The sequence below is a fragment of the Heloderma suspectum genome, chromosome 14 (genome assembly GCF_057233095.1).
Source record: "Heloderma suspectum isolate Gila_16-S chromosome 14, 16-S_ref, whole genome shotgun sequence".
Taxonomy (NCBI): Eukaryota; Metazoa; Chordata; class Lepidosauria; order Squamata; family Helodermatidae; genus Heloderma; species Heloderma suspectum.
In genome coordinates this window covers 1,085,774-1,102,950 of record NC_139471.1, presented here as the reverse complement: position 1 = coordinate 1,102,950, position 17,177 = coordinate 1,085,774, and the positions used below count along the sequence as shown (strand labels likewise).

General features: G+C 47.1%; 1 protein-coding gene across 9 annotated transcripts in view; it reads right to left on the bottom strand.

The window, feature by feature from the left end:
- The window catches only part of WDR5 (WD repeat domain 5), a 28,239-nt gene that overhangs the window by 4,906 nt on the left and 6,156 nt on the right, over positions 1-17,177 (bottom strand). For all 9 annotated transcript variants that reach the window (XR_014785924.1, XR_014785923.1, XR_014785925.1 and 6 more), the window contains exons 2-8: positions 13,346-13,459; positions 11,142-11,250; positions 8,627-8,700; positions 7,864-7,953; positions 4,475-4,564; positions 2,007-2,090; positions 1,319-1,374 (exon numbers count right to left, since the gene is read on the bottom strand). Coding sequence is in view for 4 of the 9 variants with exons in the window: in XM_084821147.1 (XP_084677273.1) it covers positions 1,319-1,374; positions 2,007-2,090; positions 4,475-4,564; positions 7,864-7,953; positions 8,627-8,700; positions 11,142-11,250; positions 13,346-13,426 (584 nt within the window). In the remaining 5 variants the exon portion in view is untranslated. The remainder of the gene's footprint in view (positions 1-1,318; positions 1,375-2,006; positions 2,091-4,474; positions 4,565-7,863; positions 7,954-8,626; positions 8,701-11,141; positions 11,251-13,345; positions 13,460-17,177) is intronic.

Sequence of the window (17,177 nt, the reverse complement as noted above, 5' to 3'; positions counted from 1 at the left end):
ACTCATTTTTGAGACAGTCTCACGGGCCACAATCCAGTGGTGGGCAGGGCCAAGGGCAAAAGGGACGGAGCCAAGATGCCCCAAACACCCGTTCACTGTAGCTGAAAGCTCTTCCTGCCAGTAACTCAGTGTTGGGAGAGGCATTTTGGCCTTTTAGAATGGCAGAAAATTACATAAAATTCAGGGAACCTGACAAACAATTGAGGTGGGGGGGAAGCAGAAGCCATGGGGTGCTGAGGGAAAGAAGGCCGGGTCATTGCGGGAACCCTGGAGGGTCAGATTTAGCCTCTGGCCCCGAGGTTCAATGCCCCTGATCCAGTCCAATACTGCCCATGCTTTCCCAGAGACCCTTTTAACTGGGGAAGCCAGAGGTGGAACCTGGGACCACCTACATGCAAAGCAGGTGCTCAACCCTGAGCCACAGCCCCTCTTTTTGCAGGCAAGAACCTCCACCAGCTTTCTTCAACCTGGCTGGGGGATGCTGGGAGTTGTAGTCTCAACAGCTCTGGAGGGCACCAGGTTGGGGAAAGCTGACCTATGTTGTCAGATTAAATGAATCAGAAAGTGAAGCTGGAGATCTCTCGCACATCCTGGGGCGCTGCAACAGGTAAGGGCGAGTGACGAACATGCAAACTGAAAACAGAGGCAACTCCAAGTACAGCAACAAGACTCAATCACTGGATAAAAGATATGGGAATATCATCCCTAGGAAGATGAATCTCATTAACATCAAGCCACGCATGGTATCTCCATTTTCAGCAGCGCTGGGAAGCACTTGCAGTTTTCCAAGCTATTGTTATTATTATGATGATGTATTTATTTATACAGTGCCATCAGTGCATAGGGAACTGTACAGAATAAAACAACAAAACGACAAAACCTTGCCACAAAGGCTTACATTCTAATAAGATCACAAAATAAAACCAAAAGGAAGGGAAGGGAAGGGAAGGGAAGGGAAGGGAAGGGAAGGGAAGGGAAGGGAAGGGAAGGGAAGGGGGGGCACCAAACAGGCATGGTAAATGGAATGTGGTTCTTGGGGGGGGGGGGAACCAATTTCAAGCCCTGCAAAGTGGAGGGGGAGGAGGATCAGTTACCACTGATGGCAACCAGTGGTGGTGATTTTCCTCCCCCCGTCCCTCCCAGTAAAAAAATACTGCCAATAAATAAATGAAATTAAGGACTTTGCACGCGCATGCAAGCCAACCAAGGCCGCCTACCATGTTTGCATGTAACCAGGAGGGAAGTGAGGCACATGGAAACTTTGCTCCTATGACCGAGCCAGGATTCCAACCCAGCGTTCCTTCCTCTTCCCACTTACCAAAGGCCATCGTAGCTGCTGGATACTATCAGAGAGCCATCGCGGTTAAAATGTACCTGGGGGAGAGAAGAAGCAACACTGCATTTATGGTACTACAGTCAGCTTTGAAGGGAGGAAAGGAGGTCAACTGGGTTCTATTTCCCTGTTGCTCGGTGCCGGATCCTGGTGCCTCAGTTAAGACTTGCCTCGCATACCCTGGACGCCATGGCTGGTAAGAGGCTGCATCTGTTTTCTGCGCATCTGGTGCTACGTTTAAGAGATGATTCCCTGCACGCCAGCCCAGAGGCACTGCAGTCTGCATGGAAGTGGCACACCCGCCTGGAACCAGAGGCTGCTGGTGTGAGCTGTTGTACGTACGCCTACGACTTGGCACACGGAGTGAGCATCACGGAATTAGGACTTTGCATCTAGCAGACCAACTTCATGTTCCCAGCTGGCGCTGCTGAACTTGGCCACAGGAGGCCATTTTCTTGCACCCCGTTTACTCAGCCTGGAGGAGCAAGCAAGATTCAAATCCAGTCCCAGCATTCAACACTCGCAAGTGCTCCACCAAAAGTACTTCAGACAGCAGCTAGCAGGGAGTTCCTACTTCCTTTCTCTTGAGGGGTGGAGGGAGGGGCAAGAGAGAGGGAGAGAGATCAGCTCGAAGGGGAGACAGCATCCTAATTCATCCAGAGCGAGAACTTACAGCTGAAACTGGGTCAGAATGAGCCGGCAGCGTTTTCAGGCACTTCCCGGTTTTTACATCCCATATCCTCACGCTTTCGTCAAACTGGAGATGAAGCAGGGGAAAAATTCAGCAGTGGCAGGTTTTTCCCCACCCCAAACACTCAAAGCCTTCCCCCAACGTAAAGTACTTCTGTTCACAGAAACAGGCACAAGACTGCTCTGAGGTTAACTCCTCCAAAGAGACTTGTTTTACTCAAGGCACCAAGACCGAGGGCTTCTCACATTTCCTCGGACCTCCCAGATGAAATTAGGGCAAGATTTACTGCGTGGCTCAGACTCTACAAACAAGACTGCCTGGGACTGCAAAAGCAGATTTACTGGAAAAGGAAGCGTGAAGAAGCCTTTCAAACAATCTCTGTTTTTGGTTCCTCCTGTTATGTCAGCTTCCCCTAAACTGGCGCCCTCCAAATGTGTTGGGACTATAATTCCCATCAACATGATGGGAGTTGTAGTCCAACACACCTCAAGGGCACCAGCTTGGGGAAGGGTGCATTTTGCAGATGTTTCACAGAACATCCAAGCTTAAACTAAAGTGGAAGCAGCTACTGCTGATCAGCATTGTAGATTAACCAGAAGGCGGGGGCGGGGGGTTCCTTTCCAGCTCCCTGCCCTGGAACTTCCTGAGCTATTTATTTACATCCCACACTTCTCCACAAAAAGCCTGGAGTGGCCAAGACCCCATATAGAAACATGCAACACATAGGCACTCTTGAAATCCCAGCTCGCCTTTTGGAACACTCTCCCATGGGCGGCTCAAGAACAGAAACGGCAGCAAGTTCTCAACGCCTCTTGAAAAACAAATCTGCTCACACAGGCTTCCCCTGATTTGTACAGGATTATATGGCTTCCTTGTTTTGCCGTTATCTCGTTGTAACGTTTTTGATCATCTGTGATTTTATCTTGTGTTTATATTGTATTTTTAATTGCACTTTTAAGGTGAGCCTTGCAGAGATTCCAATATATTAAGCAGTATAAAAGTATAATGAAATAAATCTCGACTCTAAGATTACACATGCACACAATAAAATGCAAAACCCTCACGACAACCCTCACCGCGTGTCCCAAAAAGCCAGCAGCCACGTTCTGCTTCTGGCCCCTTCTGCAGCTGGCATTTAATGAGGCTTTTAGCCATGGAATGCAGAGTTGGGTGGGGCTCCATAGGAGCTGCTCCTGCCTTTGAGCAGGGAGCAGGACTAAAGGGCCCCCGACACTCCAACCCACGGTTTGTCGTCTCTACACAACATCCAGCAGATGCTTGGCCCGCCTAGCTTTGCTTCCTGGGGCGGGCAATTTAAAAATGTCAAACTGAGCTCTTGGAGGAAGGATTGACTCGTATACAGACGCATCCCTTAATTTCTTTGCATGAAGCGACTGGCGGCTGATGGTGTGAACCCACGCTCCTGGAGAAGGACTGTGTCTCACTCCATCAGGCGAGACAGGGCTTCCGTCCACGGCAATGCGTCTGTGGAGGCTCACCCGCCCACGTTCTGGAAGGCAACTGTTTTTATCATGGCAAAAGGCACGTATCACAGCCAGGCCTGTCTCTCTTTTTTTTATCAAGTGTGAGCTGCTTTGGGAGACAATCATCATCACAGAAGTAGAATAAAAATCTGGTAAATAAGAAATAAATATAAGCTGTCCTACCCATTTGAAAACAAACCTTTCATACAGAATGTTAGGTTATATCACGTCCCATGGGGTGCCACTGTTTATAAAAGCTAATAATCTGATGAGAGATTGACAAGGAAGGGGATATCCAGGCCCAGTGTGTAAAACAGGCTTTTAAACAAAGGTGGGGTGTTGTTTTTTTTAAGTATGGGAACAAATTTTAACAATCCATGTAAGAGGACAGTGAATATATGAGAGAGAGAGAGAGAGAGAGAGAGAGAGAGGAGCGCCATACCATTCAATGCGTTAAACATTCACACACAAGGCTGCAGTCAATGGACGATAATGAAGATACATATGCAAACTGCCCCATAGGAAACTTGCTCCCCCCAACCCCTGTTCGACCCAAATATCCCTAATTTATATGGCAGAAGCACTGAACAAGCAAACCAGAACAAAAGCTAGGACAGGCACCACAGCTGCACAGTGCCCAGGCCGCTTCCAACCCTGGAACTGGGGAGGGGATCACTGTTCAACTACTGGGTTAACCCTCCACGCTCCAAGTGGTATTTTGGGGGGGGGGGGAGTTTAGGGCTGGTTATGCTCAGAGGTGGTGGCACACTTGCCACAGCAAGCAAAAACGTGGGCGTCAGTCAGGCCGGCCCTCTCAGCACCACAGTCTCCCCCGAGATAAATCATCAAGGCCTCCTGATCTGTCAAGAGTTCGGGCAGAATTTGGCCCATAATTTTCCACCCTACAAAAGGAGGGAAGAGCAGCCAACAGTCTCTCTCAGAAAAACAAAACAAAACCATGCTTACCGATCCTGAGACAATGAGGTTCGACTGGGGGTTGAAGTTGCAACAGAAGACATAGTTGCTGTGCCCTTTCAGGGTCTTTAAGCATTTTCCCTAGAAATATAAAACAAATAAAACAGAGTTGCACATTTCTAGGACCACCACATTGTGGGCTTTGTAGCATGAGCCAAAGTGAACAGGGTGTTGGACGAGGACCTGGGTGAGAAGCTCAGCTGTTTTCTCATATCTTTGGGAGGGAATCAGCGTCAGCCTCAGTTTCCCTCTGTAATATGGGCGCAGCGCCCACCCGTCAGTGCTGAGTAGAAAAGGTCTCTCCTCCTTATACTGGGACTTGGAGCCTTCCCATGAAGCTGACCAGCAACGGCTACCAGACAGACGAAAGGACAGACCTCTCCACACCGCCACCATTCCCTTGCGGAACTCCGCTTGTCACAGAAGCTGCTGTGGTGGGAACTGGCCACAATGGCGTGGGAACTTGTGTTAACAGCCATTAACTGTGGTAGCGAAATAGAGCCAATATACATCCGTTGGTGGCCTTGGTGCCCTGCCGAAAGGCTTCCAGGGGCATTAGGCCTGCTGCTGCAGACCACACTGGACTGGAAGGATCTGCCGTTGATCTAGCAAGGCAGCCCTTGTTTTTCCTATGGAAAGGCGACTAGCTTTATCCAAGCAGCAGTAATGCAGGCAGGCAAGCATCCACACCGTTCCCCACACGCAAGCTGCACCAGGGCCAAGAGGCCACCTTACCCTGCCCTCCCCCGGGGGCTGCATGCCTCTCCCTATCTCCAAAATTGCCCCTGCTGCCCCCGCTGCTGAATTTGCCACAGCAGCAGCACCCCCTCCCCCAGCGATTTCAGAAAGAAGCAAGGCGCATGAGGAGCGCGTCCCTTGTTTACAAGCCGATTCTGCTTTCAAACGTGGGGCACGCTCCCCGCACATCTAGTTTTCTTTCGAAGTCGCTGAGTGTCTGTGTGTATGATGGTGTGTGTGGGGGTGATGATGGTGCGCATGATGGTGTGAGGGCAGTGAGGAGGCCCCGTGAGTGGCTTGTGCCTTGCTCGCTCCTGAACGACACACAGGGAAAGGGCAGAAGCCGGAGAAGCCATCAACTAAACTGCACCTGAAGAGGTCTAGCCTCACTGTCAAATTCCACCTTCCCTGACGCAAAGAGGCCACAGCGCCACCCAGTGGAGTGAATGCGGCCACCCACAGAACTCCCAAAGCAGGAGGCGGCAACGGCCCGACACAAGCCCCCAAAACCTTCTTCCGCTGAGCGGCGCTGAGTATTGCACAGAACATTCAAGCCAGCAACGGAATACCCAGCTTTAAAATCAAACATGGACTCAGCACTCCGTTGTAAAATGGTCCCATCTAAAAACAATCCAACCACAGAGCCACTTCAGGCCAACTGGTCTCCGTCCTCAAACGGAGGTAGAACACTCAGACCTCAGCTGCCAGCCAGCACTGCCAACACGGCTTCTGCTGGCGTTGTGCTGGGCCCCTCACCTATCTCCGCCCACGCTGGCGTAAGGCCTCCTGCTTTCGTTTGGGTCTCTTCTGCCTCAAAAAGGGCCAGCAGGGTCTGATTACTACAGGAGGCTTCCGGGCCTCCCAAGGGAGAACGGCCACTTGCTTTGCTGTTCCAGCATGCCTCTGTGTTACCCGAGATCTTTTGCATAACACGCAGTTTTATCCCAATTAATCTGGAAGAAGCGCCTTCCATTACCCCCTTAAGACAAATGAAGGCAGATTTTTAAAAAATGGCCAGCCTGAGAAAGAGTTCCATGGAAAACAAAAGCTGACACGCTGGATTACGAACATGCGTTTTACTGCCTTTCTAAGTTTTAATACACATCTGTATGACACAGTTAAAAACCTAACAGAGGCCCCGATGTAGTCTATCTTGTCCAGCATTCTGTTCCCACGGTGGCCAGCCAGCTGCCTGTGGCTAGCTCACAAGCAGGACATGAGAGTAACAGCACCCTCTTGCTTCTGTTTATTTAGTTCAGATATTGCTATACCGCCTTTCAGAAACCCACCAAGGCAACGAATTTTTAAAAATAATAATCAAATACTCCCAAGCATTTAATGGCATAGGATGGGGCATTTATGACAGCTGTCTTTATCCGGTCTAGTATTTTATTGAAATTGTTTAGCTGTTTAAATTGCTTTAAATTTTGTATGTTAGAAACTTTAAACTGTGTTTTATTATCTTGTACTGTATGGTTTGTAATTTTTGTCAACCACCCATAGATCTTTGGCTATTAGGTGGTACAGAAATAAAATAAATAATAATAAATGATAGTAATAAAAACATAGCAAAACCAAAATATTAAAAAGCGTAACATAAAAAGCTAAATTAAAAAGAGTTGTCTTGACCCCAATCAGGGATGCAGAGAGAGTGGACATCATCTGCAACTCCAAAGGGAGGGCGCTCCAGAGTTGGGAGCAACCCAGGAGAAAGCCCTTTCCCACGTGCCCAACAAGCGGCTGTCTGAAAGCAAGGGTGTCTTTCAAAGGGCCATTCCTGCTGATCTTAATAACCAAGCTATTTCAGAGTGAGAGAGGCAGAGAGGCAGGCCCTAAGTCATTTAAAGCCTTAAAGGTGAAGACCAACACCTTGAATTGAGCTCAGAAAACAATCGGCAATCAGTGCAGTTCTTTCAGTATTGGAGCGATGTGATCACGATATCATGCATAGTTAGCAGCCTAGCTGCCCCATTTTGCTTCTGGACACCTTTCAAGGGTAGCCCCACACAGAGCATGTTGCAGTAGTCTAACCATGGTGTAACCAAGCTGTGGATAACTGTTGCCAGGTCAGACTGACTCAGGAACAGTTCACCAGCGACTGGGTTTGAGAGGCATACGGCCTGTGATACTAGAGGTAATCGATAGCCATTGTGACTAGTTAGCCACTGATAACCTTATCCTCCAAGCTTAGCAACATACCATTCCCATTTCTCCACACACAGGCATGAAAGAGGATTAGATGCTCCCTAAAATGCTGTCAAATTTGTTAGCAACATTTATATGAAACTGAACTACCAGAACAGACTCCACAGAAATACTTTTTAATTGCATGGATAGTTTTATAGTTGTTATGCATAGACTGCCTGCAACATTCTGTCAGATGATCAGGATATAAATGGAGGTAAATCATTTAAACTTTTAATCTGGGCTTTTAACTCCACGACTCAAAATATCAATACACACTAAACAGAGGCGCTGATAAAGCTAAAATGAATTGTGATTTAAGCCCTACTGAAAGTCATGATTGTGTTTAGTTAATCAGGGCACAGTATGAGCATATGTCAGATTAGAATCAAGTTAAATCTCTCCAACAAAGGTAAGGCAGGAGGTTGGCATAAGACAAACAAATCCCAACATCTTACCGAGCTCACATCCCAAATTTTGAGGGTTTTGTCATCCGAGGCAGAGACAAGAAGGTTTGAATCAGATGACCAAGCAACATCAGAGATTCCCTGCAACAGAGAAAATACTTTCAAATTAGAACTCATTTGTCCACAATAGTTTAATTTATAAATTGTGTACACAATGTTTGGAATGAGGTGGCTGAATTTTAGATTGCACACAGGACAATAATTTTTAAATGCTCCTCCCAGTAAAAAGCCCGCTGCTTGCAGTAGAACCATACATAAGGGAGAAAGGCTTAGCATAACCCTGCTCCCAGATGTGCTTGTTTACTACACGCAGGGAGCTTTGCGCATGTGCGTGGGGGGGGGGGCATACAAAATGTGACACACATCCCACTTGCAGTCTGAAGCAGTATAATCCAGAAACCTGCCCTCTTCATGCTGTATACTGTGCAGACAGAGTCCCAATTTCGTTTGCACCATTCCTTCCATATCATGACAAGCAGACGCACCTCACTTCCATTATTTTATTATGCACAGAAACAGACAAGCCAAGTGACAGAACTGGATCATGACCTGCTCCGGAAGCCAGCCATGCTGTAGCCTCCCTGTCACAGCTCTCATAGCCATCCCTTCCAGAAAAGACACTTGCCAGCCAGACACGCCCAGCTGGCAACTCCCTATTTGTGCAGGCAGCAGCTGCTGTAGCCCGGAGCAGCCATCCAAGTCAACTCCGCAGCAAACCCCTGAACAAGCCCACTGAGAACAGCGATGCACTCACCAGCTTGTGGCCAGATATTGTTTTTTCAAATTTGCCGTCGTAGGCGCCCCAAATTTTAATGAGTTTATCGGCCGCTAAAGAAAGAAGGAGAAGCCACCAATGTAAAAAGGTGCAGTTTATGGACCAGTCCCTTTTGCCACGCCTACCTTGCCTGCATGCTGATTTGTTTTCCCCCTGCAGATACTATGGCATTATGCCCAACACAGTATGCCCAGAGCAGGGCTAGGGAGCTCGCTGCCTCCGTTTACTTCCATCTGGCCCCCTCTGTGCCCTGATGCAGCTGTCCAATGTGGCCTGGTCAGCCAGGAAGGAAAACTTGGAGGACACAAATGCTAGAAAGCTCATCTGGATCCCTAGCATGCTTTCTTCCCCCTCCTGCTAAAGCAGATGGGGGTGGTGTTTGAGCATTCAAATTTTTCTATTTGAGAGAGGGAGAGAGGCAAGGAAAGGAGACCTTGGGGATTTGTTGCAGCTGGACATCCCCCCCCCCCCACACACACACACAGCCATCTTCCATCAACTGTCCTGTGGGAAGAGTTCCAGGAGAGAGAAAGTAGGATGGAGAGGAGGATAACACCAGAAACCTGATCCAGTTCCAGCTGCATTCTGCCTGCCCTCAAGGGCCATCTACACCCAGCTGCCCTGAAGGAAGGATCCTGGAGATTTTTTAAAATGTTTGTCAATACTGTTCACTGTGATTCTATTATTTCTAGGTTACTTCTAAGCTGCCTTGGTATGATTGGTATCTTGAAAGGTGGCATATAAAAGACTGTGATAAATGAGTATTTCCTCAGTTCATTAGACCAGCCTTCCACAACCTGGCACGCTCCAGCTGCGCTGCGCTGCATCTCCTATAACTCCTAGCCGCTGGCTGTGCAGGCTGGGAATTATGGGAGCTGCAGTCCAACGCATCAGGGAAGCCCCAGCTTGGAGAAGTCTGCATTAGTCCATGAGTGAATGCACACCAATACAGAGCACCCACTTACGGAGCGGCGATCTATCTTCCACACCTGATTAGAAACAGAAGAGAGGCAGGGGAGTTGTCAAGCTCCTCCTCACCCTTCAGAAGGATGGCGCAGATGACTTGCTTGCCAAGTTGTTCCACGCACACTGTGTGCATGAGAGGTGGGGCCAACCATCATGCTACCATGGAATACAGAAGCAATGTTGCCCCTGCCCAAATGATGTACATCGGCTGTGATTATACTGGGATTCTACAGGAGCCCAGGGAGGGGATGCAGGGGAACCCCACAGAACATTCTTATTTGGCAAACGATTCTGCTTCCTGAAAAACTCAGCTTTTGTTGTGGAAAAGCCCAGCCCCTTGGGCTGCAGAGAGATGCTGTAAGAACATGTCAGTGAGACCTGCTCAAATCCATCGGGGGAGCGGGGGGGCTGTGTAAGAGTTCCAGTACTCAGGCCATGTGGCTTTAACACTCTGAGTAGCTCCGTGACCCTCCCAATACACGGAGCCAGAACTTGTTATGCACTGTGACAAAAAAAGAAAAAAATATGGAAATATGGCATTGTGCATGTTTACATGATTTATACAGGTCACAGAAATGAGCTTTTGTTGGTGCAAGGTTTTAATTACACAGCTTGGGACCACAGTACGTGATGGAGCACCTCTCCCAAGCTGAACCTACCCAGACACTACAGTCAACATCTGGAGATGTCCTCCGAGGGAGGCTTGGAAGGTGGCAACAAGGAAGAGGGTATTCTCAGTGGTGGCCCCCCAATTATGGAACACTCTCCCAACTGAGGTCTGCCTGGCACCAAAACTGTCATCTTTTCAGCACCAGGTTAAGATTGTCTGCTTCTCCCAGGTGTTTGACAGCATTTGATGGCAAACGATGGGGCATTTATGTCACTTGTTTCTCTCAGGTCCAGTATCATATTGTAAAAGTTTTAGCTGTTTAAATTATTTTAGTTTAATTTTGTACATTAGAGCTTTTATATTATGTTTATTAACTTGTATTGTGATGTGTATTTTTTGGGAACAACCCAGCTATTGGGCAGTATAGAAATGAATGAATAAAATAAATAAATAATTGTTATAGTGTCCACACACAGCCTTGGGTGTAACCTACAGGGAATGAGAAATGAGTGACTCTGTAACATTTCAGTGCTCATCCAATGAACTAAGAAAAATCTTTGATCAACTAAAAAGATGACCCAACGAATCAGGCAGACAGCAAGATGTTAGCATATTCTTATATACTGCCCTTCATAATATTTACCCTAGTGCAGCTGACAATGTAATTTTAAACACAACAATATACAATAATACATCAATTAAACGGTAATAAACAAAAATAGCAATCAAAACAGCGAAGTAAAAAACTTCAGTGCCAGTGCTTTAAAGTACAGCATCCTCCCAATACTGTTTTAGAGTACGAACCATTCAGATGCTGAGGCTGCCATCCTATGCATGTCTAGACAGAAAAAAGTCCCCTGGCGGTGGGAGGAGCAAGCGAGGGAGCCCTCTTGGCTCTGTATCGCGACAGATACTTACAAGAACTGGCCAGCCACTCCCCATTGGGGCTGAATTTTACCGAGGAGACAGCTTTCGTGTGTCCTGCCAAGGTGAATTTCAGGGCGTAGTTTGGTTTTACAGGTGCAGGCTGAGTAAAGAAAGAACAACAGAGAAACAAACACTTCAAGTACAGCCTGCACAAGTTGACACCCACCAAGCCCAACGCAGCTCACCAAACCGTGCACTGCAAGGCGCTTCACGAGGGCAGGACCCCACCCCGGGGAACCTGGTTTTCTCTAGTCCCGGGCAGGAGGCAGCAGACAGAAGTTTAGCGAGCACCCAGTAGGCTGCATTTGGCTTGATGGGTTGCAACTTCTGCAGGCATGCCATGACAACGTAAGAGAACATGCTGGATCAGACCAAGGTCCCATCTAGTCCAACATTCTGTTCACTCAGTGGCCAACCAGATGCTCACAGGAAACCCACGGTTCTAGTAATATGAGGGAGAAAAATGTCTCCCTATCTACCTTCTCTACACCATGCAGAATTTTGTACACCTCTGTTGTGTCTTCCCTTACCCTCCTTTGTTCCAAGCTAAACAAGCCCAGCTGCTGCAACCTTCCCTCATAGGGGAATCGCTTCACCCCTTGAGCATTTCAGCTGCCCTCTTCTGCATCTTTACCAGCTCTGCAATATCCTTTTTGAGATGCAGTGACCAGAAACTCACATATCTGACAATCATCGTATCTTTGGCAAACTTATGGAATTTGCTAGCACAAGAAATAGGTTTTAAAAAATAGATTAGAAAAATTCATGGAGAAGGAGGAGTGGTCTACTGACAGCTATTAGTCATGAGAACTAAGTGGAATCTTTGTGTTCTGAGGACGGACACCTGTGAACAACTGATGCTGGAGAAAGACAGGAGGGGAGGATTTGCCTATTTATGCCCTTCCTGCAAGGTTCTTGAGGTAGCTGACCAATTGCTGTTAAGAACAAAATGCTGGACTAGACAGACTAAAGCCTGACACAGCATGGCAATTCTTAGGCTTGCATGAGTTTGGGTTTATTGGCAAGCCTATGCATGTTTACAGAATGAAGTCCTACAACTTCCAGGATTGCCCAGCCAGCCATGCTGGCTGGGGAATGCTGGGAGTTAAGAACATAAGAGTCATGCTGGATCAGACTAAAGTCCATCTAGTCCAGCATTCTCTTCACACAGTGGCCACCCAGCTGTCGACCAGGAAACAGCACTCTCCTGCCCATGTTCCCCAGCAACTGGTGTACATAAACATACTGCCTCTGGTACTGGAGGTAGCATAGAGCTATCAAGCCTAGTAGACATTGATAGCCTTCTCCTCCAGGAATTTGTCCAACCCTCTTTTAAAGCCATCCAAGTTGGACTTCCTTCTGTCTAAACATGCATAGGATTGCACCCTCAATCTACGTTCTTTATCATAAATGTTGCAAGATGGGTTTTAAACTGCTTATGGGTTGTTTCCAGATTTAGTCATGACTTAAAGAGTAGAACCAATGAAACTGGGATTAAATTAGTCATGACTAACCTAAATCCCATTGGTTTCAATGGCTCTACTCTAAGCACGACTTAATCTGGAACTTAATCTGGAACCAATGTAATTTATTGGAGTGCTTGGTGCTAGACCTCCTAAATTTTGCTACTGTATATTGAATTCCAAAAATCGGAAGTTAACTCTTTCAGGGTACAATCCTATGCATTTTTAGACAGAAAAAAGTCCTACAACTCCCAGCATTCTCCAGCCAATGGAGTTATAGGAGTTATAACTGGGAGTTACGGGGCGTTTCTCTGTCTAAATGTGCATGGGATAGCACCTTTAATGCTTGTAAATACATACAGATCTGGGCTCACCAGCAGTTCAAGAAAGCAAAAAGCATCTTTCCAAGAACTACTCAGGAAAGATATCAGAGATGTAATAAAAAAGTTACTGCCTGTCGAGGTAGTATATACCAGGACAAACATACCAAAGGCAACTCCATAAATTCAAGTCTCATTCATGCCCCCACCCTGCAACCACATTTAGACCCCTGTTCCGGTCTGCCCCTCCTCTGAATCCAGCAAGCATCCAGGAAAGCGACGCAAGTGCAGCTGGGATGCTGAATCCACAGGACCCTACAGACTCCAGCCCTCACTAGCAAAAAACAAGTCCACAGTCTACACGGACTCTCGCAAGCCAGGCAGAAAAAGCCCCCAGAAACCTCACACCCACCTTGCTCTGATTGGTCGAAGAGGAAGGCGTGGATTGTGTTTTGGTCGACTCTGCATCGGGTTTCTTCTCTTCTGTTGCCATGGCTCTGCAGGCCAGCAGGCCAGGATTCGGGTGCTTCGAGAGAGGAAAGAACACACTGTTTCAAAGGCAGATGTCTACCACTGAAGAGGAAAAGAGAGAGAAGGGAAAGGGTGTGCAGAGCTAAGGAGATGAAACCTTATGCAAAGCTAAGGAGATGAAACCTGAACACAGCCTTTCAGCCAGTAATTAATGCCAAGGCCCACCTCACCCATCACTGAATTAAATCTGGAAGCAGGCCGCACTTCACACACACCAAAACACACCGAAGCCATTCTGGGGCTGACAGAAGAGGAGCCCACCAGAAACTTCAAGAAAGCTCACAAGCAGGAAGGCAAGAGGCGTCTCCAAGGTGCACTATCCCTGAACATGGAGGTTCTACGAAGCCATCACAGCCATTGATAAACCTCTGCTCTTCCTCCATGGACTTGCCTAACCCCTGTGACAGTGGCCGTCAGCTCATCTTGTAGCATCTAATTCCATACAACGCCTGGGCTGCACTGGTTTATCTCTCAAAGCACACGTAAATGTATACTGTGCAACTACAGCTGAGTGGAGGGAAATTACTGGAATATGTACAAGGGATAGAAAATCTTCAAATAAAATGTTAATTTTAAACAAGTATGCACTGTGAAAATTAGCCCTCTCTTTTGCTGAAAGATTCTGGATAATCACATTCATGGGAGGGCCTTAATCTCTAGTGTTATGGGAACACCGTCTTTCTCCACCCAATGCCTAGTTTTATCAGCCTCTACCACAACCTTTCCCACACCTGGTGGCCTCCAGATGTGTTGGACTGCAACTCCCATAATGCCTAGGTGGGAATTATGGGAGCTGCAGTCCAACACATCTGGAGAGTGCCAGGTGGGGGAAGGCTGCAATATCATGTCACTGTCCCTCTTTTTTGGCTAAAGTAAGATGCCCCCAAATGTAGCCTTTTCCCCTATGGCAGGTGCTCCAACCTCTGATGGATAATTCCCGCAGAGGAATCCACCTCTTGCCTTTCTGCAGAAGTTGCCCTTTAGGGCACATCTGCTACAGGAGCAGGTAGCTCTGCTGCATTCTTGTATCAAGGAATCATAGACTACTAGGGTTGGAAGGGGCCTATAAGACCATCGAGTCCAACCCCCTGCTCAATGCAGGAATCTAAGTCAAAGTATTTCTGACAGATGGCTGTCTAGCCTCATTTTGAACGCCTCCAGTGTGGGAGAGCCCACCGCCTCCCTAGGTCACTGGTTCCATTGTCATATTGCTCTAACAGTCAGGACGTTTTTCCTGATGTTCAGCCGGAATCTGGCTTCCTGTCACTTGAGCCCATTATTCCGTGTCCTGCACTCTGGGATGATCGAGAAGAGAGCCTGGATTTCCTCTCTGTGACAACCTTTCAAGTCCTTGAAGAGCGCTATCCTATCTCCCCTCAGTCTTCTCTTCTCAAGGCTCAACATGCCCAGTTCTTTCAGTCTCTCCTCACAGGGCTTTGTTTCCAGTCCCCTGATCATCTTTGTTGTCCTCCTCTGAACCCTCTCCAGTTTGTCTGCATCCTTCTGAAAGTGTGGTGCCCAGAACTGGACACAGGACTCCAGATGAGACCTAACCAGTGCTGAGTAGAGGGGAACTAGTACTTCCCGGGATTTGGAAGCTATGCTTCTATGAATGCAGCCCAAAAGAGCATTTGCCTTTTTTGCAGCCACATCACATTGTTGGCTCATTTTCAGCTTGTGATCTACACCAATTCCAAGATCCTTCTTGCCTGTAGTATTTGTGAAGGTTGGCCTGACTAGGACTTGTAAGTAGTTTGGTTCAGGCGAGGTGCCTGATGGGATTGAGAGTGTGTGTGTGTGTGTGTGTGTGTGTGTGTGTGTCTGATCATGAGAAGGTAATGGTAACTTGCTCATATGCAAGAAAGTCCTATCCACCAAAGTAACTCATCCCTAATGATAAGGCCACTGTCCTGATAAGACTGCTGCTGAGTACTAATTGGTTTCTGAGCATGTGTAGTATGTTTTCTTTGTTCTCCAACTTTCAGTCTGAATAAATGCATCCTGTTTCTTTTATTTGAGAGAGACACAGTTTCGTCTGTCTCGCCCACGGCCATGATGTGCTTTAATAAATTTCTGACTGTTCAACCTAACCTGCCTTGGATATTTCCTTAACATATTGTTGAGCCAAGTATCCCCCATATTTTAACTGTGCATTTGGTTTCTTTTTCCTAGATGCAGAACTTGGCATTTAGCCCTATTAAATTTCATTCTGTTGTTTTCGGCCCAGCGCTCCAGTCAAGATCAAGATCACTTTGAATTTTGTTTCTATCTTCCAAGGTATTAGCTATCCCACCCAATTTCGTGTCATCTGCAAATCTGATCAGCATTCCCTGCTCCTCCTCCTCCAAGTCATTCATAAAAATGTTGAAGAGCACTGGGCCCAGGACTGAGCCCTGCGGTACCCTGCTCGTTACCTCTCCCCAGTTGGAGAAGGTCCCATTGAGAAGCACTCTTTGAGTTCAATTATGTAGCCAACTGTGGATCCACCGGATCGTTGTTTCATCTAGCCGACTTTGAGCTAGTTTGCTCATCAGGATCTCATGGGGCACTTTGTCGAAAGCTTTGCTGAAGTCGAGGTATATGATGTCCACAGCATTCCCACAGTCCACAAGAGAGGTTACTTGATCAAAAAATGAGATCAGATTCATCTGGTCATTTGTTCTTGACCAATCCATGCTGGCTTCGAGTAATCACGGCATTGTTTTCAAGGTGTTTACAGACTGCTTTATAATCTGCTCCAGAATTTTCCCAGGGACTGATGTCAGACTGACTGGTCTGTAGTTCCCAGGTTCCTCCTTTTTACCCTTTTTGAAGATAGGGACAACGTTAGCCCTCCTCCAGTCATCTGGCACTTCACCCGTCCCCCCTGATTTCTCAATGATAATAGACAGTGGTTCTGAGAGCTCTTCTGCCAGTTCCTTTATTACACTAGGATGCAGTTCATCTGGCCTTGGAGATTTGCGCTCATTTAAAGTAATTAGGTGTTCTTTGACCATACGCCTATCGATCTCAAGCTGCAATCCTGCCCCTTCAGCCTATACTTTGCCTTTGCCAGGGGGCTCATAGATCCTCTTTGGGGAGACTGAGCCAAAGTAGGAATTGAGCACTTCTTTGCCATTTGTTATCATTTTGCCATCCTTATTTGATAGCTGAACTGCCATTTCTTTCCTCTGTCTTTTACTATGCATGTACCTGAAGAAAGCCTTTTTGTTGCTTTTAGCATCCCTCGCTAACCTCAGTTCGTTCTCAGCCTTCCTGACGCCATCCCTGCAATTCTGTGCCACCTGCCTGTACTCTTCCTTTGTAGTTTGGCCTTCCTTCCACTTCCTATGTGTGTCCTTTTTTGTTTCCAGTTTATCTCTAAGCTTTTTGTGAAGCCACATTGGCTTCTTCTGCAGTCTTCTGCCTTTCTTGGTTGGAATTGTTTGTAATTGCACCTTTAGAATTTCCTTTTTTTAAAACTCCTACCCATCTTGGACTCCTTTTCTCATTAGAGTCACTTGCCATGGGACATTACTTATCACTGTGCTGAGTTTATTAAAATCGGCTTTCCTAAAATCCAGGGTACGCGTTAAGCTACACTCGGCTTTTGCTTCCTTTAGAACCAAAAACTCAAGTATAACATGGTCACTTTCCCCCAGAGTGCCCCTAACTGCTACTTTATCCACTAAATCATCTCTGTTGGTTAGGATCAAATCAAGGATAGCCAATTC